This window comes from Serinus canaria, chromosome 1A, assembly GCF_022539315.1.
Source record: "Serinus canaria isolate serCan28SL12 chromosome 1A, serCan2020, whole genome shotgun sequence".
Lineage (NCBI taxonomy): Eukaryota > Metazoa > Chordata > Aves > Passeriformes > Fringillidae > Serinus > Serinus canaria.
In genome coordinates, this window is record NC_066314.1 from 25,560,094 (window position 1) to 25,586,628 (window position 26,535).

General features: G+C 40.0%; 1 protein-coding gene across 2 annotated transcripts; it reads left to right on the forward strand.

Moving 5' to 3' along the window:
• The first annotated feature begins 19,603 nt into the window (after nucleotides 1-19,603).
• On the forward strand, nucleotides 19,604-23,004 carry SMIM30 (small integral membrane protein 30). Of its 2 annotated transcripts, none has more exons than XM_050969782.1 (2): nucleotides 19,604-19,736; nucleotides 20,515-23,004. In XM_050969782.1, the coding sequence occupies exon 2, from the start codon at nucleotides 20,586-20,588 to the stop codon at nucleotides 20,769-20,771; it is 186 nt and encodes a 61-aa protein (XP_050825739.1). In that variant the 5' UTR covers nucleotides 19,604-19,736; nucleotides 20,515-20,585; the 3' UTR covers nucleotides 20,772-23,004. The 2 variants fall into 2 exon arrangements, with proteins under 2 accessions (XP_050825739.1, XP_030094468.1); XM_030238608.2 differs by lacking the exon at nucleotides 19,604-19,736 and adding an exon at nucleotides 19,832-20,164.
• Nucleotides 23,005-26,535: the final 3,531 nt, after the last annotated feature.

A 26,535-nucleotide genomic window follows, 5' to 3' on the forward strand; every position in this document is an offset into this window, starting at 1 on the left:
TGGGCTGCTGTGAAGTAAGCCTGCAATTGGACATGATACCATTTTGGTACAGTGAGGCATAGAGAAAAGCAAGGCATAGCACTAGATCTCTGAATAGATGGACAAATGTTGGGAAATCTGAACTCTGCAAGTCCTTGTCTCTAAACTGAAGAGGATCACATTTCTGCTAAACATGCAGAATATGTTATATTTGTGTTATTTGGTCATTCCTTCTTTTATAGCAGAATGAGATACAAATACATAAATTGTCATTTTCTTGGTATAAAACATTTCCAAGGAAGAAAATAAATCCATCAAACAGTGTCTTAGAGTACCATTTCATTAGTACAATCCCTCTTTAAGTACATATATATTTCTTTAAATACACATATAGCATTACAATATCTATACACACATAGATATACATACAAATACAGATATGATATTCCAAGTAAAAACAGCCAAACAACTTTTTGCAAGTGAGCTTAGGATAAGCTTGCAGCTAAGTAAGTTGTCAAAACTGTCCGCATGTCTTTACCAAGGGAGAAGTGTAAAGAAAATTATCGTGGATGCCTGAGAGTATGTGTATCCTCAAAGGCAGTGACCATGATCAAATTCATATTGCATCTCTTTTGGACATGACTAGTTCACCTGATCCTCTCACTGTCAGGTCTGTCCTTCAGGGTGCTCTACTATCATGGAGTCAAGAGCAATTCCTGTCCCAAAGAGATCATCAACTGCCTCAGTAAGAAATGGGAGAAGAAGCTGAGGCACAAAGACTTGCCATGGGGAATGGGAACAAAATCAATGACAAAGAATATGATCTGAATTTCATGACTCATGCCAATATCCTTTCTAGGAGTTATTCACCAATCTGAAAAGCAAGACAATTTAATGGCTGGAGCTAATGTGAAGATTTTTATTTTGATATTGGTGGAATACATCCAAATGCACCCAATATTTCAACTGTATTTGCTTTATATGTTATAAAGCTCATCTAAAGAAGTCTAAACATTTTACAGACTACAAGTAGATGTATTTAACTACTTGCTTTAATCTGAAATCAAGTTCAGATGAGAGGCAGTGTGAATTGAGGGGCTGTGAATTCCATCATGGGATAGAAAACCCAGAATCCCTGGGTGATGCTGGGAGGGATGCTACAGCTTGTTTCCCTCTGCTGATAAATCTGTACATCTGTCCTGTCCCTGTGCTCTCTTGAAAATATCTCACTGTGTTATAAAGGACTGCTATTTACTAATAATTCATTCTTTTGCCCACAGTACCTTCCAATAAATTCTAAGAACATGAAAACATGTTCTTATAACTGAGAGCATAACTAGTAACCTAGTGTGTTAATAAACTCTTTTTGATGAGTTCCCACTAAAACAAAGGCATCCCCTGGTTTTAAGGTAACACAAGACAAACATGCTAACTTATCATTATTTTTGATAAACAACTAGTCTTTTGTAACAATCAAAATGAACCTTTGGTTTGATTTTTAGTAAGCATAAGGATTTATCACATGCTATAACTGGCCTCCTCTCTACCTTAATTGCATCATATTTTGCTTAAAAATAAATTTCTTACATTTAATTTATTTTCAAAAGAGAAGTTCCTTCCTGGCACTAAATTATATAATATAGTCCAATTCTGAGTTTAGGAAAGTCAAAATAAATTAACTCATTATGAGTCTGAAATGCACTTCTGTGGATATACACAAAAAAAGCTATTGTTGACAAGAAGCAATTAACTACAAGCCTTGGGGGTACCTAGAAGTTCACATTATTTGAAAAAATAATAACAAGAATAATAACAAGATCTGTTAGATCTGTATCTGCATTGTAGGCAAGCTTTACCACTTTATAAAGGTCAAAGATCTCCATTATCCCTGAAAAGCAAGTAAATTATTTTCATATTCTTAATACAGTGATATTATTATGGTACTGTAGTCAAGGTCTTTTTCTAATTACGCACTCAATAGTGAACACAAAGGAAGTAGAAATCTACCAGTAAGCCAAAAGAAAATGGAAAAGTGTGGTCAAAGTCCATGAAGATGTTAGATCTTGTGGGTAAGGAAAACAGTTACTTTCAAAGATCATGACTTATGGAAACATGGGCCACATGGCTTAAAATCATAGGGAAAGGGTTTCCTATTTTCTTATTTGAATTTGTGATGAACAAACTGCAAATTACTGCTTTCAAGAGTTCTTTTCTGTGTCAAAACCTTGGCAGAACTATTTCTGAAATAGTTCTTCTATTAGAAAAACCATTCTTCTGAAACTGCGAGAAGAATTTCTGAAATGTCAAGAAATTTTATGTTTCTGATGTGTTGGCAATGCATAAGAACAGCAAATCTGAGAAATCTGAAAATTTAGGACAATATGAATGAATAAAATTGAATATCTGATTTAAAAAGAGCAAGCCTAAGGAATTAAGATTTTTTTTTAAATATACAATTTTGAAGAAGAAACCAGGAGCAATGTAAAGAAATACCTTTGCATTCATAAAGTACAAAGGTGTCTTAACTCCTTTTTCAATCATCTGAATGACAGGAGACTTGAAAAAAAGTGGCAAGAATAACAAGATTTCAGATTAAAGAAGAGAAAAACAGATTTGTGCTTGTAAATTGACAAAAATAACTTGCTGAGGTTTATGTAATAGTCAATAACCAGGAATATCAATGCAAGCATCCTAAATACCTAGCAGCATGAATTATTAGTAGCTATTGAATGCAGAAACATAGTAGGACATGAGAATTACCTTTTTGTCCACTCAGGTTCTGCTTAATTCTGATAAACACCAAGAAGAACCAATTTAAAGACAGCTATCTCCTACAGTAGAGTCTCTAGATGTAAGCTATAAAATTCTACAAGAAGTAGGTAAATGAGCACTGGAATGAATTTTGAGGTTAGGAAGAATGATTAGGGGGTTAGGCTAAAAGATTAAGAGCTAAAAGATTAAGATTTAATAAGTGTGGAAAGCCTCAGAGAAAACATCTGTAGTGCATACTGAGAAATTCCATCAGCCTTGATGGGTGATCAGTGTGATGAGTGAAGAAGACATGAGTTATGTTCTCCATGAATGTGTATTTCCCTTTCTTAGAACTTTGCAAACTACCTACTTCTTTCTGTATACTTTATAGAACTCCTGCAGTTACCATCATTTTGCCTGAAGCAGGTCAGGGTCTCTTAGTAGCACCTTTCTCTGTTTTTCTGCTGTGAAACCAATAAATTGTATTTTACTATGCATTATTATTATTAACAAGAAAGATGCTCTTAGAGGAAAGTGATGCAGTGAAATAATGAGAGCAGAGAGGGATCTTTCAAGTTTCAGCATGCCAGGAGCCCACCCTGCTAAACATAAGTGCACTTTTGGTATGACTCCTTGCTACCTCTACTACTGGCCATGGTGGCAAACTGCTGGTGTCTATTCTTCAGTTCTCCAGACTAAACCATACACTAAGTCTTTCTGCTTTTCCATAGCCTGATGTCCAGAAAATTTACAGCAGTATGTCATCATTTTTACACAATCATTTACTTAACCTCCAGTTTCATGCTCCTCGCTGTCACATTCTGTTTTGAGGGGCAGTTTTTTTGGACACCTTCAGTTTGGCACTCTCTTTGCAAGTAATTATATATAATGAGTAGCTATTAGGCATTAGTATGCTTACCAACCCAAAGTCTTTGCAGGTGGGAAGGGCTCATTCTCTGCAGCTGACTGGAAGTACTCCCAGTTGCAGAGCTGCTGTGTCCCACCAGCTCCATTGGGGCTGATAACAATGATGACATAACTCAATGACTCTGATTCCTAGGCTAACTCTGGACCAAACTTCTTGGTTTTTTCCTTTAAGATTTTACACCTTTTCTTGTTGTGTTTTCCACTTGAATGCTTCAGCTGCTAAAAATCCTGTCTCAATGGGATTTTTTTTTACCATTGTGACCATTCTCCATAATTTCTGACAAGTCTTCCTCAGCAGCAAGAGCAAAGGTGAGCATGCTCAAAGCATGAGCAGCATGATGCAGTGGGGCTGTGTGACAACTAGGACTTAGAGCTTGTGACACAGGTGCAGGACTGCTGGGTTCATCTGGGTGCATAGCCCTTGCTATTCTTTGCCAAGCTTTGGATCCTCACTCCCACATTCTTAGGAAAAAATTCTCTTCGTCTCTCCTAGTGCTGACCTAAAGCCACATGCAGACTGAATAGAGTGTAGATCCCCACCCATTACCAGGTCCAGCTCAGGGTCAATCATCTGAGATGTCTTTTAAAAAAGATTTTTTTTTAAATAAAGCCAGATCAATTGTTAGTTCTGGGGCAGAGATTGTGTCTTTTAATGCCCGGATTCTTTGTGAGGGAGCTTTGATGTGCCACTCAAAGCTTTTTTTTTTTTATGTTCACAGCCCACTGTACTAAGGGACCAAAGTGCAGCCAGAGAGTGGACATGGTATAGGAAACATGGCAAGCTTTTAGCACTATGATACTTCACAGCTGGTGTTTAATACAGCCATTTGCTTGACCAGCTGTGACAGAACACATCACTGGCCAGATGCTGCCTTCTTCTGCAGGACAGCTGGGACAGGGTTGGTGAGCTTTTTCTCTGTTCTAACAGAGATTTATACAGTCCAGGGATCTTAACATGCATGACCGACTATTCATTCTCTTCAGTGGTCATGGGAGCTTCATTTATTCATGCCTGACCAGGAAAGGAGAGTCTGAACATTAATCACTGACTTGTGTGTTATTCCAGGTAGACATGATGGAAGGTTATAACACATAATGTAGCAAAGCTGTATTTGCCAGGCTTGGGAACAGTGCTGGAAAAGTGCTCTGAAACACAGGAAGCACCCAAGCACTCCTCTCCTACTATAACCATACTGGGAGAGAAGGAGAGAGCAACCACTGATCACTCTGGTTATTTTTTTCCCAGGTGCACAGACAGTGCATAAACTTTTGACAACCAGCAATGATAAAGTCAGGCCACACAATTTTGCATCATCACTACCTACAGTTTATAAAATATCAAAGAAGTAGGACTCATATTTTATCAAATTTATCCAATGTGTCTATCAAATATTTTCTCTGAGGCATTTGGAACAGTCTAGCTAATGGCCTTAGAAGTGTCAAATCTTGTTGCACAAGTCTTAAGCATCTTGGGAAGGTGCTGAGTTGGAGATGGGCACCTAAGACTTTCCAGTAGAAAATATAATATTTTTTTTATGACGGACCCTGCATAAAGGGCATTTTCATCTGAGGGAAGATGCAAAAACAGTTCAAACTGCTGAACAAAAGCAACATATAATTTTCATTCTGTGTTTTGGAATTAATGAAGTAAATTCTACAGAATGATAGGGTACTTCATAGTAATCTAAGACTATCACTGTGCCTGCTTCAACAGAAAAGATTCACAAGAGTTTCTTGCAAGAACCACCAATGTTCCTTTTCCAGATGTCTGTAGTGGTAAGCTGAAAGTGCAACTACAAAAAAAACCACATAATGTATATGACATAGTGGTATCAATAAAAAGTTTGAGAATTTGCACAAGTTACCTAAAAGACTCATCAGCCTGGATGTACAATGACAATAAATAGACCACAAACTTATCCAGAGGGAGCACTTGACAAAGAGTTGTTACCACAAAATTATCAAAATGAAGGGCTGAAGTTACTGCCATGATATCTAGTTTAGATTTTTCTAGCTTTTATACTGATTGACAAAAATTAGATATTCCTACTGCATTTCCCCACAATACCTACAACTGCAGTTCAGTGAGAATTTTTTGTTGTCAAATCTGCTTTTGCCAGACATGCTATAGACAGCAGTGTCTGACAATGGGCTTATAGCTCGGAGGACATTTTAGGCATTTTAAAACTATATATGTGACTACCTATAGGATATTGAGACCATGTTCATTCTCAATACAGAATAAAACATGTCAAAACAATCAACCAATACCAAGGTGGTTGGTCTTTCTGTGATGGGTGATACAGAAGAATAGGGATACCAGCAACCGGGTCCTCATCATGTCTTCTAGGGTCTTCTTAGGTTAGTGATGACATGCTGGTTTTGGATGTGCTTTCCTGTACTTCTTAGGAAGAGAATGCAATTCAGTTTTCTTTTCCATCAAGTCTTCAAGTCTAAGGACTTACTCAGTGTCTCCTGGTTTCTGATCTGGGTATCCTGAGATGCTGTACATAGATCCTGACGACCTGCTGGTACTGGTGTCATCAATACATGCCAGTTTTCTGTTGTTCTTTCTGGTGCTTCTGCATTTCCATTCACTATGCACTCATATCAGTCTTCATGGTTCTTTATAATTCCCTTCACAGATAATATAATCACAAAATTATATCAATGAATCATCTGCTGACAGCCCCTGACACTTTGCTAAACAAAAACAAAACCCCTGCACAGTAAGAAAACAATGTCAGAGTTACTGAAGAACTGCAGGATGATAAAAAGACAAATTTGGGCTTAAAAAAGATCTTTCAGTATTGTAGGAGCGGCCACCGTCTCCTGAAAAGAACACTGCTCATCTCTGGGATAAGACACTAGTCACCAGCATATGTTTTTCAGGAGATTGACCCTAGGCTTATGCAAGATTTTTTCTCAACAAATATGAGAGATGGAAAAAAGTGTTTAGGAGACTGGGGAAAAGGAAGTACTGTGAAATGTGCCAGAAAAGGCCACAGATAGGGACTAATCACATCAAACTGGTCATGGCATAAATGGGTATCTGGACCTGCCACCCTCAAAAGTACTTATGCTAAGAGACCACAGACTTGTTCATCCAAGAGCAACTCAAAGATTAAATAAACATGGTCAGCATAGTATTTGTTTGGTGGTACCTTAATTTATTTGTAATGGCATGACAAATTACAGCTATTTTTAATACTAATCATCATCAGGAAGAGGAAAAAATGGCACTGGACAATACTGCTTTCAGAGACTGAGCTTCCCAGGCAGAATGTCTGTGAGCATCACAGCAGAGCTCTTGAAGCTCCACACTGCCAAATGAATCAAACATGGACTAAGCCTGACCCCTGGCAGGATCCCCAGCACTGCACAGCCACAAGCAGAGGATACTATATGTTTCTTCAACAGTGCCCAGCTCTGAGACATTCTCAGTCATGCCTGCAACCTGATAACCAGACAGCTAAGCCCCTTGCTACTAGTGCCAGGTCACATTGGTGCATAATTCCATGCTGACATAGCCTTGTGCCTGTGCTTCCAGGGGTGAGGAGAAGCCAGAAACCTGCTCTATGAGATCCTCAGAAGCTATGAAAAACTTGATTCCACAGGAAAAATTTGGGTGTAAGCAAAGCAGCTAACCTCTCTGAATTAACCCACTCATTTTTGACTGAAACACTCAATTGTACATCTCTCTGTATTTAAGGACACTTTGCCTTCCTAAGAGGCAGAGCAGCTTGGCAGCCAGGACACACCTGCCTTATGTCAAAAATGCAAGCTTGAGTTCCTACTTTGAACTGGGCTCAAGTAAAGATGTGAAGCTGAATCTTTTGGGCTGCTTCCCACAGTACACTATTGTGTATGCATGCTGGCATTCATACACCTGGTTCCTAGGCTGTGGTGAATGCTACATCCAGCTGATCTGCACCTTGAGCTCAGCTAGAGTCTGGGGCTGCACTTCCACAGTGGAGATCCCTACAGCCACACCGAGGATCCCTTTTACAGAGCTGCCAGTTATGTCTCTTGAATAACCAACAGGAAGCTTGTTAACCATGTAGCAGTGTCAACTCACAGATGGTTCTGCACATGCCTAGTGGCATGATTATAGACACTTACTGGTTAAGAGATTGATGACAGTGGTATCACATGGAGATACACTCAGGAAATAAGTCCTCTTGATGAATTTGACCTATAATTGCCAGGGTTATGACTACAGGGCTTTCAGGGAATGATAATGTAAATTGTCTACTGCTTTTTCATCAATAAATTTCGACTGCTAAATTGATACAGTCACCAATACTTTTATTCAGATTCAGTTACTCATCATCTGATGTCACAACTGAAACACTGAAAACAACGCTGACTTCAGTAACTCATAGAAAGAGTAAGCATATAGCCAAAAAAAAAAAGGTGCTATGCCAAATTTCCTTATATGATCACAGGGAGGATTATACAACATTTATTCTCTCATTACTCATCTCATCATAAGGCCTATTGCATCCAAAGGCTAGATAATATGCTTTTCTGTAGTACTGCTTCTTCAGGGAAGTATGACTTGCTGCATCTTATCAGCTTGGAAATGTCAATTGGAGGAAGTGAACCAAAGAAATGAAGAAGGTCCATTCTACTTCAGAATTATCCTAAACTCAGAGCAGATGCCTAAAAAAACTGTTAGAAAGAAAAATAGTAATAAATAAATTCCGTTCACAGGAATAAGTTATGTTTCTAGTATCAGTTAAATGGAGGAAAAGAATATGTATTTAATTTCTTCAACACATTAACTCCAGAGGCAGACAAAGCACTAATCTCTCTATTAGTCACTCACTGGGGTTTACAATGCTAACAAGTAGTAATACTTTTCCTCCCACAAACCGACATCAAGGGCTTATCATTCAACCTTCATGTAGACAGCATGAAAACTGACGTTCCACAGAGACATTATAAATAAAGCCAAACACTATTGGATTATTAAATAGTCCAGGTAACTTTCCTCATCTTCCAAAGAGACATTTTTGCACACTATAATATTTTACAAATATACTACTGTCACAAGGACTTGCTTTTGAGGTTTTTAGACCAAGCACAGAGAAAAAAGCATTCCTGTGCAATCTGAAGGACTACAACATGGAAAACTTTCAGTAACAGCCATTGACCTTTCACTGTAAAAAAATTGTCGGAGCAGTGAAACTAAGAATGAAGAATTTTTTTCAGTGGCTGCTTGGGTGTCATACAGCCTTTCATGTGTGTGCTAATTCAAATCCTGCCTGGCCCACTACTCCTCTTTCAGCCATACTCAGCTGAGAATTACTCTGCTAAAGTTAAATGATTGTCATCAGCTTTCTTGTGAAGAAAGCAAACAAAAAAATAAACAAAAAGTTAACTCTTAGCCTCTCTCTTGTGTTCTCCACATAATCCTAGTTTTGTGAGACTTCCCCAGAGAGCCTCAGAATCAAAGCACAAGGTGCCTGTTCTAATTACAATTAAAGTTACAGAACTGATCAGAAATTATTGCTTTACAGCAATAAATTTAGATGACGACCATATCTGAACCACATCTGAACATTCACCAAAACTAATCTGTTTTCTTTCCCATAGTATGAAGAACACAACCACTATCTGTAGGTCCAGCACAATCTTCTATCCAACAATAACTCCACCAGCATTTGCATGTCAATTGGCCTTGACATAGCTTTCTTTTTAAATCAAAATCAAACCTTTTCACTCCATACCTCCTGTTAAAATACAAGTCCATGCTCCTATCATCTCTCTCTTTGACCAATACAATCTTCTTCTTTATGTCCTCCCCACTATCTGCATAAATCTTTTCTGATGCATTGAAAATAATAAAATAAGCATGAATCAAAAGGACAATATTCTTAATGAAAGCAATGTCAAAACCAATCTGCATATAGCTATTGTGTTCCAAAACACACAGCCTAATGGATATAGGCTTTCTCATTTCCTGCAATCATGGATAAATAAGAGGCTACATTACTACAAGCTAGGAAGAGAAAGTGTGACTTATTATCTCAAATTGGACTCCAAATCATAAGTCGGAATAAATTTTGAATCCCTCAGTACTTGACACTTCCAGAGGATGAGAGATACTGAAAAAAGAAGACCCCAGAGACCATGAATATCAGCAATTAAAATCACCTATTAAATATTTTCAAAATATTCTGCAATACAATAAATAGGCAATCATTTAGTTTATCATAGGGTTATCATTTAGCCAAAAGCATTAGAATGTAGATGCTCAGACAAAATTGGTTTCAAATTCAGTAGTCTCCTGTCATCCCTTTTTTTAGGAGTTTACTCTCCACATGCTCAGGAAGCATTACATAATAGAACCTATTTTCAAAAGGTCTTTATCGTAGATATCTTTTCTACATGTTTGCATGTAATCACAAAGTTTGTCTGAAAGGCCTCTGTTTGCAGGTATGCAACAGTACATAACAGTCAGGCATAAAGCTGAGCTCCTACACACTGAAAATCAAACCTTGACACCTGGAAAAGTATTATCAAAAAACAGGATACTAGTCGAAGGGATTTAGTGCCTTCTCTGTTTTCTGGGATACATATTCAGGGCTTGATCTGGCAAGGTTCTAAATGTACTGCTCCTGACTCTGTGAGCAATCAAGCATGTGAGTAAATTTAAACAGCTGACTCAAATGACTCTCTGTGTTCCATGTTCATGCATGTGACTGATGAAGGGCTTCATGGGATGTCAGCCAAAATGTGCAGACTCTCATACTGCTCAGACTAAGGGGGAAGTTAAACATCCTAAATACTTCAAGAGGATACATGTATTTATGCACAAACATACTTATACACATACATATGTTTATATACGTATAAACACAATTTTCTGTATGTATTTCATACATTTATATTTTCATGGCATTGCGTATTTTATCTAAGAACTGACAAAGTTTGAGTCTTGTCCTGCTGATACTGATGAGTTTACAACCACAGATGAAATCTTTGCAGACTGTATTTCTAGAACACTTCCGAAGAGAAGTAATACATCCTTAATGCATAAAGTGCGTAATTTTCCCTAATACTGCTCTAGAGCTACAAAAACTAGCAAATATCCCTTTAAGGGAAGTAGCCTTGATCCCATTTGAATTTGAACATTAGTAAAATAAAATGTTTTGTAATTAGGGAGGCTACAAATAAATTCTGAAATAGTGACAGAAGTATATTACATATATCTTTACAGCTTCCATCACATCTTTGTGATCTTCGAATCTCCACTAGAACGTAAGGTCAGTCAGCACAGAAAAGATTGAACTCTGTAAGTGCAGAAGACTTTTCCTCAGACATTCATGAGCACTGTGGTTTAGGCAGGAAATTTCATACATCCTGACAGAGATGGTCCATTTTCACAAAAGTATTTTCCTTTTCTGTTCCCACATAAATCTGTGGAAGCTGCCACCAGCTACAACGGGAGGAGAAGTGGGGAAAGAAAAGAAGGCACAGGATCCTTCCGTGACTTTGCTGTTGAACTTCTGCAAGAATTCCAGAAATTAATTTCATCTTTACATGTCTTGATGATCTCAGATGTAAACAGGGGATAATTGTCCCTGCTGTTCTTCATAACACACCACAAAATCCATACAGGAAAGCTAATATTTAAGCAACACCCAAACTGCACTAAATCTATGGAAAAAAAGATTCATCTACTTTGGCTAGTGAGTTTGGATTGAGTGCTCTAATACCAATCTGGCTATCATTATTATTGTATTATTTTTATGTACATTATTACAAACATACACATCTATATAGCTTCCATATTTCACGTGTCTTATGGTTTTTATCACAATGGTTACTGAAGTAATTAAGGTGAGATTTATCAGTTTTAATTACATGTATTTAGAACTGTTTTTCTCAGTTTACACCTCCCCAGTGGTATTTTTTATGGTATGAATTTTCAGACTGGTAATAAAGCTAAATAAATTTTCCCTTAAAAGTTTGTGTAACATGTGAAACACAAAGGCATTATGCAGTTATAGTTTTCTGAATCACACTGTTTTTTGTAAGAATAGCTGTGTATTTCGTTCAACAATGAAACTCAAACTGTTTTACTAATGAAAAAGGAGCAGGCTATTGAAAACAGATAGTTGGCTCATTCAATGTGCCCTTCATGAATGATGCCACTTCCTTTTTGACTAGCATTGAAATAACCCAGACTTTGCTTTCTACAAAGTATTTATAGGACCTTTTATGATAAAGATATAGGAAATACATTCCACAAAGAAAATACAACTTAGCTTGTAACAGCAAAACTTAAGCATTTACCAAACAATTTTATGTAGCTTCTAGAATAAATTACTTTAGATTAAATTATTTATAGGTTTTTCCATGGGCTTACTACTACCATTGGACTGTTGCACATGCATCAGAAAATCTATGGAATTTTGGTAATGTTGGGAAGAACAATTACTTGTTTTTAGATACAGGTGGATTCCTTGGCATACTGAAGGCAATTGGACAACTCCAATATCCGACAATAAGACAATACTTTAGATAGGGAATTCAAGAAACCTTAAATAAAAACATCCAAGGCGAACATCCATATTTTAATTAGTTCTCAATAGAGTGATCTGCGCCTATGACTTCTCTCTTTGAAGAGTAGTTATAGTTTCATAATATATGTCTCAGATATTTTTATTCTTTACCATTTTTCTTCTTTGGGCTTTGTTAATTTTTAATTCTGTGTATAAATTTAATTACTTCTTGCCTTAGACATAATTCCATAAAAATCTGTGTATCAAGACTGTTCAATCTTCAGGCATAACAGTTAAGCAGGCTGGTCCCTGAACAGGTTCTTGACAGTGGTCCATGACAAAAGGCTTTTGAAAGATTTGCATCAGTCTTAAAAGATTGTCTAGAAAAAGTGCTGAGCCGATGACCAGAGCTGCATTTTTAAAGACCCATTGCAAGAACTACACAAAAGCATGTAACAACTACTGACCCAGAACCACAGAGTATTTAATGTGTGGTAACTTTAGGAGTCATCAAGGGGTGTATAAATCCCTCCCAAACCTCTCCACTCCTCAGAGCAGTGTAGAATTTATAAGGTATAGCAACATTGTAGGGACATTGTTTTTGCCAACAGCATCCTCAGGTGTGTTAGGACAAGCATTGCCAGCAGTTAAAGGGAGGTGATCCTGCCACTCAGCACTTTTTGAGACACAGCTGGACTGCTGGGTCCAGTCCTTTGCTCTCCAGTACAGAGTGACATGAATATGACTGGAATGAGTCTAGGAAAGGGCCAGGAAGGTGACTAAGGGCCTGAAGCATCTGGCATGTGAGGAGAAACTGTAATTAGAGGGATGCACTAGTTTGGAGAAGGCAGGCAGGTTGTTAGCAATGCATATATATATGCAGCAGTGAGTATACATACCTGGTGGGGGCTTAAAGAAAAGAGAGCCAGTCTTTTTAGTGATGTCCAGTGACAGGATAAGAGTCAATGGAGTCAAACTGAAATAAAGAAAACTCCATTTAAACATGAAAAACTTCTTCACCATGACAGCAGACAAAATACCAACAGGCTGCCCAGAGAGGGTGTAGAGTATCCATCCCTTGAGCTGTTCAAAACCAGTGGTTGGACTAAGTGATCTCCAGAGATGCCTTTCACAGTCAGCAGTTCTGTGATCCTCCTTCCCTAGGTAAGGAATTTTGGCATGTAGCACAGCTCCTCCTTCTGAATTTTGTTCTTTCATCTGACAAAGATAGACCACCTTCAGCCTAACTGCAATTTCTTGTTTTCCCAAACCATCTTCTAATTTCAACAAACATTTCTTAGGGCACCAATCTTAAATAAAACATATTTTAGGCATACAAATACGAGGGACAATTTGTATGATGTCTGTTTTTTCATTTTAAAATGAATTCATTCATGCTTAGATTTAAATGGCCCAAACTCCATAAGAAGGTAAATTTTATTTCTAATAATACCTAAAGATTGGGGGAAGAAAACCCACCACTATGGATATTTTCCTGTAAACAGGTATCCAAATGCTGATTAGATCTAGATTTGAAATGGATGATTACACAAGTTTATGATGTTAAAATCAATTTCAATTTTCAAGAAACTCCTCCGATTTGTAACAATCATATGCACAGAAGTGAAGAAAATATCTGACAGCATAGCTTGGAAAAAAAAAAGATCTACTATAGAAAATAATGTGATGTAGATGAGCACTGCTACTCCCCCTTTAACTCTTATTCAACCTCTCTTATGTTAAATAGTATCTTCTTTTATTTACCATTCAATACTAACAAAGTTGTCATCACCAGGCCCTCTGAAGCTGAACTGTTTCTGTTACATTTTTCCTAGCTAATATTGTAAAATACATTTTTCTCAAAAAGAAACAGACAAACAATATAAAATATTCAAATTACTTGTGGAAGCACTCTTGAAGAATGTGAGAACATCTCAATAGCTTACAAGAGTACAAACACTGAAATCAGGAAGACCAGTTTCAGACTTTACTTTCTCAAGGCTGGAGGTAGTTTGGATGCATCATTCCAGCCGATGTCTACCTCCACTTTTGTTATGCTTCTACAAAACCCCAAGAAACCTGCTTCTTGTAATCCACAAAAAGTATGACAGTGTTCATAATAATCACAGGGAATCCCCAGATTTACCACTATTGATGAGTAGCTCTCACATTCCCCTGTGGAGTTCAGTGGGGAAGTCAATCAATGGGTGTTTAACTCTGGCTGGCATGCTCTGCACTCACTCCTGCAGTCTGGCTGCTCCTGCCTCCTGCCAGCACCAGCTCCAGAGCTTTTTTTATTGCAGGGCTGGCAGCTGCCTGCATGTCTCTCTGCCCCAGCCAGCACTGCACAGAGACATCTCTCAAGTGCTGGCAAGAGAGCTCAAAGAGATTCCAGCAGGCAGAGGAGATCCCCTGCCGGGCTAAAGGACTGAGGGAAAAGGAATCACTGGGCTTTTTAATCCTTTTTTTTCATGTCTGTATAAAGGACAGCAGGAAGTACGTGACCCCAAAGGAAAGAATTTTCTATCAAAAAAAAAGCACCATTCTTTCTGTAAGCCTTTCTTGTGCTCTCAGAAAGAAGCAACTTTTGCTTCTTGAAGGGATCAGAAGGAGTCTGCCAGGGTGACAAAGAAAAGGGGAAGTTAACCTCCTGACAATGATAATAGGTTAAGCCAGAATGAAGGAAGCTTATACTGCAAGGATCTTCTAGAACTGAGAAGAAAATTGTCTTTGGTACAGAAAAAGAGGAAATGCAACACCAGAGGATAAAAAAGAGAAGGAACACAGTAAAAATGAGAAGCCAGAGAGACACCCCTTTGCAGCAGCACTTTGAATAAACAAAGCTGCAGGGGTCACAATGAGTGACAGGACGTGAGTAAGTCATACAGGCAGAGAGAACTGTTAGTAGGCCTGTGCTACAAGCAGTAAGACTTCAACACAATCGAGTGGGAATAAAAAGTGAGGGAAGATGAAAACATGAGTCATGGATGATATTCAAAACTATTTGTCAATAGGAGCATCCAAGGCACAATCTCTAGACAGTCAAAAACTGAAAAAAACACAGATGGAAGCCTAGCACATCCCCAGCAGCAGAGAAGCCAGCACTAAAGATTCAAAAAGCAAAAGTGAAGAAGAAATGGGAAAGGATAACTTTTTTGGAAGTGCACTGAGAGTTTTTAAGTGCTTGCTGGATTTGGGAAGAGGAATAAGAGTTTCTAAAGCAGTCCATCAGGCAGAGCCAATGATGAAATACAGGCCTTTATGTCTAAGTTGTTAACTGGAGATATTAATGTGATATCCAGCTGATGGAGGAAGAATTGAGCCATACTGAAGGAGATGTAGGATTAGAGCAGTTTTGAACAGCATGATTGGAGAGGTTAGAGATGACAGGAACAAAACAGATGAAGTGATCTCTTTCCCCCCTGAAACAGGAAGGGAATCCATTATGACAGGGATGATTTGTGACTACCTACCTTTATTTGAGAGGAAACTTAAGGACTTTGAGAAATAGAAAAGAAAATAGGCAGGATGAAGTAGACACACAGGATAGGAGGGGAAGGGATGATAAGAGAGGAAGTAAGAGAAACAATGAAATCAACATCTGTGTGACAGCAGACCAAGAAGCAAATATGGAAAAGGTTAATGACAGAGGTAATTAATTCTATTTAAACTTTGAGATTTTTTCTGCAGAAGAAAATTAGGTAGTTGCAGTAGAGCCTGTTTGTTCAAAGAAGGAGAAAGACATGGTGAAGTCCAAATTAAGAAAGTAATGCTTTTTTGTAGGAGAAAAACTGGATGTAGATCTATGATTGAAGTGAAAAGATGAGGACATAGTGATAGTCAGCTAAAATGTCAGATTAAGTATCATCAGAGAAAAGTAGCTCAAGGGTGAACATGTGCATGCAGAAGTGATAATCACTGCCCCATAGTCAGCATCTTATCTATAACCAGAGTTAGCCTTTTTCATTACAGCAGTGCAACTGATGTCAAAAATTATTCAGAAAGCTTCTCAGACATGCTCATTTCAGCCAGGGTAGAGTTAATTTTCTGCACAATGGCTGGTACTGGGCTGTCTTTTGGATTTGTGCTTTACACAGTGCTGATAATGTAGGGATATTTTTGTTGTTTCTGAGCAGGGATTACACAGAGCCAAGGCTTCCTCTGCTTTTAATATTGCCACACTGGCAAGGGAGCTCAGGGTCCATGGGTGGCCAGGAGGAGACAGCCAGAGCAGGTGACCCCAAGTGACCAAGGGAACATTCCAGACCATATGACATCATGCTCAGTATGTAAAGTGGTGGGGGAAGAAGGAGGAAGGAGATGACGTGTTGGGGTGATGGAATTTGTCTTCCCAAGTGTAGTGGGTTGAGCTTGGCTGGGTGTCAGATGCCCCCCCAAGCCACTCTACCACTCCTTCTAGCAGTTTCTCACAGAAGCCATCCCTGTAGCTCCTCTGCTACCAAAGCTTGGCCATGCAAACCCAATTCACCAAGTAACTGCTATGTGTGAAGAAGTCCTCCTCTCCTGGGGATGGTTGAACACCTGCCTGCCCATGGGGAACAGTGAATTAAATCCTTGTTTTGCTTTGTCTGGGAGTGCAGCTTTTGCTATTCCCTATTAAAATGTCTTTATTTTAACCCATGAGTTTTCTAACTTTTACCCTTCTGATTCTCTCTCCCAAGAGAGAGAATCAGAAGGGTAAAAGCTGGTGGGGCAGGGAGCCAGTGGATGTGTGGGGCTAGGTTGCTGGCTGGGGGGATAGTATGACATCAGATCAGCGTGGTCATGCAATAAACAAATGGCTCTCAAAAAACTAGATGAACCAAGAAGTAGGAAGAAAAAAACAACCCAAAAATCCCACAAATACCCCCTTCAGGGTGTAGCTGATTATAACTTTTTCCGCTCCAGAAAGTACACTTTATTTTCAATTTCCAGTCTCACAATATACCTACCTCCTTAATGTTGTGCTCAAAATTTACAAAGCTTTAGCTTGTCAGCTCTGGGAATTCTCTGACTTTCCTCTGAATATTAGTTACATAATAGCTTGAGCTAAGCAATCAAAGCAGTGATAGGTCAAAAGGAAGATTTGCCTGAGGTGATGCAGGAAGTTGATGGCAGAGCTTGAAGCTGAATACACATTTCTCTGCTATTCTGACAGCATAAAAACCAATAGAGCCTCCTTGACAGTTTGGATTTTGTTGGTTTCTTTCCAAAGAAGCACTGTTTCTGAAGCCAAAGCTACAAAATGCAATGGCATTGAAGGAGCTAATAAGCCAAAGAGGTATCACCAAATGGCACTTCAGATTGCATTGTTTTCTAGCTCTCAATGGCATTTCCATGTTACTAATAAATGATATATCTTACAATCAATATTTTCTACACGCATACTGTACTTTGTGTCATTTCAACTGCCTGTGAATGTACAGTTCTTAAGATACTGAGAGGAGTGTGCTAAGCCCAGTTTTTCTCTTGGATTTTACACTCCTCACCTTCAAAATAGCTCCAAAAATGCCACAGCTTTTAGGTACTGATATTTCTAGTTACAAAAGATAGACTTGAAAGGCATTATTCAATCTCTCTGAGTCTGTTTTGTGGGACTAAATGACAACTAGTGAAAATTTTGGTTGGTAAGTGGTGGCAACAACAAATACAGCACCAGAATTTAGAGGGATGAATTCAACATTGCAGAACAGTGTAACATTTACTTGTCAACAGTGCAGGATGCAGTAAATAGACTGACTAGGCAAGGAACTAAGAGGGCCAGGACTCCAAGGCCCACTCTTCTAAGGTGACAGCAGTGATGGAGATGACACATCCTGCACTTCAGATTGCATTCTTCAGGTTCTTTAGGGGTTATGATTTATCTGTGACTGATTAGGGAATGGGCAAGGCATCATGGTGTTACTCCTCTCCATGCTATAATATTCTCAGAAATTTCCAGATTTTTCTCCCGTGAACTTATCTGGCATCAGCTTATTGAGAAAATGCCTTCAGAACTGAACATGAAGAATCAAATATTTAAGATCTGAAAAACGGTGAAATAGGCATTTAATTAATAAAAAGGATGGTTATGAGTTATACTGATATTCATTATTATTTGCATTATCAGAGTCTAGGCACTGCTGCTTATAAAGATGATGGTACTTGGAATAAAGTACCAAAAAGATGTTTTTATCCCTGGAAATTTATCGTTTATGACAATTGATAGCTGATGGATCCTGACTGATGGGGAAAAGAAGGGCATGAATTAAAGAATTATCATTGGCACAATAGTAACATCCCACCTCAGATGTGTGAAGTTCCTATAGCCATGACGAATGGCTGTTCAAAAGCAATAAAAGTGAAATTTTACAAGTCAGAGGCAAAGCTGTATGTACGTTGAATGCCCTATCTGGATCTCCATTTCTCTTTAAAGAAGCACATCAGAAACTGTTTTGCCAAAGAGAAGTGTTTATAAAAGTTACTTTTTTTACAGAAGTCATAGGGAACATTGTGAACACATGGGTTCTCAGTCATGAGTTAAGGCTTGTCATAATGAATTTCACATTCTATACTGATTTTGACATTAAATTAGCACCATTTCTTTGGGTTATTTCTCTGAGCACTCCAAAGAGACATACTAGAAACTTATAATAATTGCTCACCGGTCTTTTATCTAAACTTAGGCACACACCTTTGCCACTGAAAAATAAGACAGGGCTCTGTTTAGGAACTACCTAGTGCAACAAAACAGCCTAATATGCAATTTCTACAAGCAGCCTTATGCAAAGGGTAAATAAGATAAAAATTGGGACAAGCTAAGATCTTGGGGAGTGCTCTCAATTACCTGTTAACACCTCCCTTAGTTTTTTTTGTTTTACAGGGCCGCAAGCTGCTCTCCACCGTATAAAACTGCTTTAACTGCTTTCCTCAAAGTAGGAATTGGTTATGATGGCACATACTAGTACTGTTATCACAAGGGCCAAAATCTGAAATGATGCAAACTCATGGTGACTTCTTCTACCCGTTTATTTGTACAAAAAAGATCAGCGTTTTTCTATACTTCCACTGCAACGGAGCCGCAGTGAGGGCAGGTGGCCGCTGCTCTCTCTCTGACATTCTCACGGTCCCATTTATCGCACCTCGGGCACTCCGAGGCTCCGGCCGGGAGCAGCCCTGGGGAGCAGACGGCACCGCCGGCCGGGGCTCCCGGGAGGCGCCCGGCCCCGCCGCATCCTTCCAGGCCCAGGCCGGCCTGGCGAGCACCGCTCCTGGGCCACCGGCGGGGCCTGGGGCCGCCCGGGCTGCTGGCGGCTCCTGTGCCCCCAGAGGCGCCCCGGGAATCACGGGGGGGTGCGGGGGGGCGAAGCGGGCGGGCGCCGCAGCGGGAGTGGAACGGAGCAGAGCGGAGACGGCCCGGCCGGGTCATGCCCGCCCCCGGCCGCGCCACCGCCCCTTCCTGTCATGGCCGCGGCCGGGCAGCGGGAGCTCGGCGGGGCGGCGCGGGCCGGCGCCTTCGGCTGCTGAGCGCCCCGCGGGCGGCGCGGAGCGGGGACGGCCCCAGCCCGGAGCCGGCGGCAGGAGGTGATTGAGGGGCACCGTGCGGGCAGGGCCTGCCCGGGGCTGCCCCAAGGAGCGGTCGCCCCGCAGCTCCGCGGCGGCGGGAGGGGAAGCGCGGGCGCCCCGGAGCCGGCGGGGTCCGGCGCTGGCTCCGCTGGAGTGCGAGCGGGGCAGCCGCTTATTCGGGTGTCCCGGCGCGGTTTTTTGTAGTGTGCACCCCGCGAACGAGCCATCCCCGTGGGAAGAAGTATTGAAAAAAGGGCTGTCCGGGCTAGTCCCGGCGAGCTCCTTGGGAGCGCCTTTCCAAGTTGTAGGAACCACGACGGACGTTTGTCCCGCAGTGAGGGTGAGCACGGTGGCACTGCCCAGGAGGTTAAATTCACGCCCTCCCAGTGTGCCGCAGTCTGTCCATGCTCACGGATCCCGAGGATGGCCGGTGTTAGGAAGTGTGGGTGAGTGATGTGCAGCAGCCATCAGGCCCTAAACACCTGGTGAAACAGGCCCGCCTAGCAAGGCACAGGTAAGCAGGCTCTGGTAGCTGCAGGCAGGAGAGCCTGTTCTGACTTTACCTCACGGTAAGTCTTCAAAAGATTAGTTTCCACAGAGTTACATAACGAAATAGCAAATCCACTGTGGCTGTCTCATGATAATAAGTCATTTACTTTGGTAATTAGGAAGATAAAACCTAAATTTCATGTGCCCCACACAGATACTTGTAATCATCAATCACTTGGCTTTGGCAAGACAAATCCAGGGGAGGAGGAATGAAAATCATGTAACGTTCCTTTTGTTTTCCTTGTAGATAGCAGTGAAGTACCTGCTGTCCACCACTTTCTTCATTTAACTGCCCCTTGGGGTCAGCTGCTTGTCAGCATGCCTTCAACCGAGAGCACCTCAAAGCTTTTCCTGGTCCTCGTGTCACTGCTGCTGGTGCTGCCAGTAGTTGAAGCCCTGGACGCAGGAGATACCATTGCCTTCCTCCTAGGCCTCGCTGTCAGTGTTGTCGGATTCTGCGCCTGCCTTGGCTTGTACGCAAGGAGAAGGAATGGACAGCAGTGACTTCAAGAAAATGCTCAGATGAAATGAATTTCTGAGCACAGCTTGGGGTTGGGTGTGACTGAGCTTTGGTTCTGGAAAACTTTCAAAAAAAATGTAGTAGATATTTCTGCAAACCCCTCTTATTGTTCAGTACAACAGAGTCAAGACAGTACATGACTGTATTAGTAAAAGGCATTTGTATGATCTGTCCTCATTACAAAAAGATAATTTGTGTTTGTGATTAAATTGCCTTAGAGAAGGGTAAAAACTTTTTGAATGGGGAAGTAAAACTATAGAGAGGCTCACAGTAAGAGTTTATAAATTTAGCATGTGAGGGAGGCCATCAACAAGTTCCATAATTTTGGTTTCAATATTAAATCAGGAGGAAGCAGCTATTAATCTTCCAGTCAAGATGACAAGAGTTTTGAAATTAGTCCTAACTAGATAGCGAGCGAGCTGCTCTAAACTTGTGTGCTCATGCTCACATTCTCTGTAATGACAGTTAACACCTAACAGCTCACTTCTGCTGTCACATGGATGAGACTTAAGAGAACTAAGGAAACATGAAAGGCTTTTTTTTTTTCTTTTAGAATATTTTTAGAGTATTTTTATTTTAGAATATGCCACTCCTGTAGCCTGTATTCTTATTACCAAGCAGATACACCTAAGAATGAGATCATCATTTTTACTTAGCTTGTATTTCACAGAAAAGTACATGTAAGGCTTTGTAAATCAGATTAGGAATATTGATTTTTGTCTCTTGTTTATTTTTTGTACTCAGCTTTTTTCTAGGTACACCAGGTTTAAGGCTTAGTTCATTTGGTGTTTGCACTTTTTCTCCAAAACTGAAGACTTAACTATTTTAATGAAGAATTCTGTGTATTTCTGTATTAGAAGGTTATTTGAACTATACCAAGAGCATTGTGCACATGTTTCTTTTACAATGTAGAAAGAACTTGCTAAAATTCTGGGTTTAGTCATTTAGTCCATTGTTCTTGTGTATTCCTCGTGACAAACCTATGTTGCTAGTTAAACATTTAGGCTTCTCTAACTGATGCATATGACTTCCACAGAAGACTGGGACCAAAACCAAAGTAAAAAACTCTGGTGCAAAATTGGAGATGTAAATAGTCTTATTCTATTCATGTTTAGTCAGATTGTGTGGTATATGGTTGAAAGACAGTAGTGTGTCTGTTTCTTTAAGTACCAAAGGTGAAATGGCTCAGCCAAGAATGCCTGCCATAAGTCTCTCTGACTTAGTTAGGGAGTTCCAGCTCAAGCCAAGGAGCACAATCTGTAACAGCAGCAGAATAAGGAACATAGGAAGATGAGCTCTCCACAGCTCAAAGAATTTCCTTCTGATCTTGTGCTGTGGACACTGCCACTCTTTGCTAGAAATCTTGGCTTTTATCTTTCAGAGTTATATGTTTTGATACTATTCTTCAACTTCTTCTGTGCCTCTGTTCAGTAGAGCACAAAGCAATGGCTATGGGCAGGTCTTATGTAAGTAATTGTAAGTAATTGGCTGGGCAGCTCATGTTCTACAGATCCTGATTTCTGCATGCCATTTTTGGAAGAAAGGGACAGAATGCACAATTACTAGGCAGAAATGAAATTTACAGCCCTAAGACGACCTTCAGAAAGAAGTATCACCTTTGAAAGCTGCCTAGCACGAGTAGATGATCCTGTTTGTGATAATTCAACTGGGTGGTGCAAGCACAGATTGAAGTGTGATCTTTGATGTTCCAGCTTAGCAAAACAAATAAAAAGGAAAAAAAAAAAAAACCAAAACCAAAAATACCTAATAAAACCCACCACAAAATTGCCACTCAATTCACTTTATAGTTCCCAAAGTTAAAAAGGTGTTGCCGTTTTTTCAGTAAACTATTAAGAAGAGCTCTTTCAATAGAATACATTTTAACACAAGCAGATTTTCACAGATTCCTTTATCTATACCTTAGAAAAGATCCCTGGCAATAGTTTCACAGAGTTGGGCAACAGTTTCACTGCAGGAGAACAAAACTGTAACAAATTTAATTATCTTCAGGCAATAGGGATATGAGACATTGTATTATTTGCCCAAAGCTGTACTTACTTCATTGAAAGGTGTTTGCACAGCATGATGGCTTTGTTTCCTGGGTTCTGATAGAAGCTTTACTGTTAAAGACTTGCATTTGTCAATTACTTGAGTGTAAAATCAGATACCCCTGGTTTTCCTCTGTCTTAATAAACTTTGATGTATGATTTGTCAACAGCTTGATGCAGTAATTCTTATGAAAAGGAAAATTGACATGACACAAGTGACTTGCTGTTGGAATTCCTTCTGTTGACTATTATTTTGATACCTCCTTTTGCTTATGTTGGATAACTTTATGAACTAATGTATCATAAGGTATGATTTCAGTTAACATTTGTGCAGTGATTGTACTTCTCATGTTCCTACTTCTCATGCTCCTACTTGTTTATCCCATTTCAGTAACTGTTACTTTAAAGCATTTCAGGGAGCTGGTCCCCTTACTTTGACGCAGTCAGCTTGTAGTTGTGAAGAATCCTGTTTGGTACAAGGAAAACTTGAAGTATTTATTTTTCCTTTTGACTAGGAGTTTTCAACATATCTTATGTAGTTATACTAGAAAAGCTATTTATGTCATTTTTCTTGCTGGAGATGCAAGGATATAAAGGACCATTTTCTGTTAGTTTGGTTTTTTGAGGTTTGTTTTGTTTTGTTTTGTTTTGTTTTTCTTTTAATGAAATATTATGTTCTATTGCTCTAGTTATTTGAAGTTTTTTAAGAGCTAGTTTTATCCCAGCATTTTGTGAAAACAGGGTTCTAGCTCTTTCAGGACTTCAGCTACTGCACCAATCAGTTCACTTTGTGCACCAAGCTAGTACTATTAGTAGCTGTTTTCAGAGCAGAAAGTAGAAGCAGCCTGGCAATGTCCACCTCTTAACAAACACAACCTACCCTCTGATAAAAAAAACAGCAGGACCAGAAAGAGCTTTTGACTGCTATGATTTCCATATGCTTTAACAATAGTGTAGCTAAAACACGGCCATCCTAAAACATTTAACAGTCTCTTTGTGAGTGGACAGAAGGCCTTCACTTCTCCTGACATACCTTCAAGTGCTGCACACCAGCTAGGCCTTACCATTCTGCTGTGTACAGCAGTACCTGAGGCTGGAATACAAAGGTTTCACACAGTTCCTAATGCACTTGCTTCTCTAGGTGTGTGGACACTTTCTCCTACTCAAATAAATCCTGCTGCTGTTTTGTTGCTCCTTTAATACTGTTGTGAGGCCTGGCAGTTCCATGCATTCCCAAGGGCCTTTATATGTTTACAGGTACTAATACTTGCATCCCAGTTGTATCCTTGGAGCAAAGTGGAGGGAGAATCACTGTCTTACGATGGAGTCAGAGGAAGCAGATGGTATCTCCGGGATACTCACTGAGTTTTCTGGAGTGTGTTGTGCTTGTGGTTTTCAGCTGCTATGCCTTTCCATGGGAGCTGTCCCGGGACTAGCCCAGACTCTTGTCTACTGACTAGACACAGTTAAACACAGTCTGAAGCCCTGGTTCCTCTTTGCATAATGCTCTTTACATAAGCTATGTGAGAAAGGGGAGTACACTGTTTATAATAAGATAAACATTGCTAAATGGATGAACCAATTTACACTAAATGGTAAATGCACTAATTATTATTGTACAGAAGTAACCTTCTTTTACTATATCTGATGAAAGGTTTAGCACATATAAACTGGTGTAATGATGAGATTGCTAGGAGTGGTGGAAAGGAGAGCTTGAGTCTGGTGTCCTCCCAGTTTACACTTGAACAAAAAGTAAATTATTTGAAGTCAAAAGGAAGTATGTGTTGTTCACTAGAATAAAAAAGTGAGACTACTAATTCAGAACCAAATGCAGCACAATATATTGGGCAAATCTGATATGACTACTGATGCACAAACTACTTAATTCCTGTCAAAATCAATGTTCAGAACTTTTAAGTGACAAGTTTTTAAGTACATTAGATACTGACTACATTGCTTAATGTTCAATTCTTAAAGAATGTAATCAGTCTCTAAATTACAAAGATTTTCGGTTCACATGAATACACAGTAACACTAAATATTACATTTGGAAAACAAGTTTTCCTGCAAGCAACCTGAATTTACATACCAGGCAAAATATGGTAATTAACATAAAAGTACATCTTTCTTTGACCTAAAATTAAAAGAGCAATAAAATTATATAGGCATTCAAAATATTTCCAAACCTTGTACTGTTTCCTCAGCTCAGTTTCTCTGTAATGGAACTTGAAAAATGTGTGGGAAGCTCTGTCACATTAATATACAGGCATACTAGACATTCAGCAGAGCCCTTTGTTTCTGGATCATTCATCTGATAGATCAAAACAGAGATTCTCATGGGAAAAATAAAACCAAATGTCCCTTTAGTGTGCTAAGCAAAGAGACCCATATAATCATAGAATCATAGAGTGTTAAGGGGTTGGAATCGCTCTTAAAGACTATCTAGTCCCAACGGTCCCTGCCATATGGGCATGGACACCTCCTACCAAACCAGGTTGCTCAAGGCTTTATCCAACCTGGCCTTGAACACTGCCAGGGTTGGAGCATCCACAGCCTCCCTGGGCAACCTTTTTCAGTGTCTCACTACCATCACAGTTAAACTTTCTTCCTAATATCTAAACTAAATTTCCCCTCTTTCAGTTTGTACCCATTTCTCACTGTCCTGTCACTACAGTTCCTGATGAAGTCTCCATCTCTGGCTTCCCTTTAGGTGCCCCTCAGATATTGGAAGGTTGCTATGAAGTATTTGTGCAACCTTCTCTTTTCCAGGCTGAACCTCCCCAACTTTCTCAGTCTGTCTTTTAGGGAAAGTGCTCCAGTCATTAGCTTCATGGCCCTCCTCTGGACTTGGTCCAAGAGTTTCATGCCCTTCTTCTGTTGGGAGCACCAGGACTGTACCCAGTAGTCCAGGTGGGGTCTCACAAGAGCAGAGTGGAACAGGAGAATCACCTCTTTTGACCTGCTGGCCACACTCCTTTTAATACAGCCAGGACACAGTTGGTTTTGTAGGCTGCAAGTGCACACTGCTGGCTCATGCTGAGTTTTTCATCAACCATCCCCCCCAAGTCTTTCTCTGCAAGGCTGCTCTCAATTGCCTCTCCACTCGGCCTGTAGCTGTGACTGGGATTGCCCTGAACCAGGTGCAGGACCTTGGTCTTGGGCTTGTCAAACTTCATGAGGTTCACAGGGGACCACCACTCGAGTCTGTCAAGGTCCCTCTGGAAGGCACCCCCTTCCTCTGATGGGTCGTCTGCATGACACAGCTTGGTGTCATCAGCAAATTTTGCTCCTTCCCACAGCATAAGTGAAGGCCTGGAGGCAGAGTGCCCTCCATTAGACCTAGGAGCTGCAAACATTAGAGGCAGGAAAGAGAGAATTGTGTCCACAAGCACACTGATGCAGAAAACTAGATGTTGCTGCTGGGTTGGGTTAAAGTTTGTGTTCTGTTTCAGTCTTCCTGTATTGGCCGTGTTCCTCCTCACTAGTCATTGTCTTAGAAATTTCAACTGGAACCAATAGTACTGGCAGCTTTCTTAGCTGCCATTCATTCAAAGCACTAAAATTTTACATACATATTAATACTGCTACACTCCACTTGGCAAGTATAAAAGCATGAAAATTACCTTCTTTTCCTGAAGGAGGTAAAACACTGCAGAGGAACACAGTTCTGTAAAACTTAGAAGAGAAGGGTATGTCTTTT

Bases quoted from the DNA above. Each gene is read 5' to 3' on its own strand.
- SMIM30 (XM_050969782.1), top strand. From the start codon at position 20,586: ATGCCTTCAACCGAGAGCACCTCAAAGCTTTTCCTGGTCCTCGTGTCA.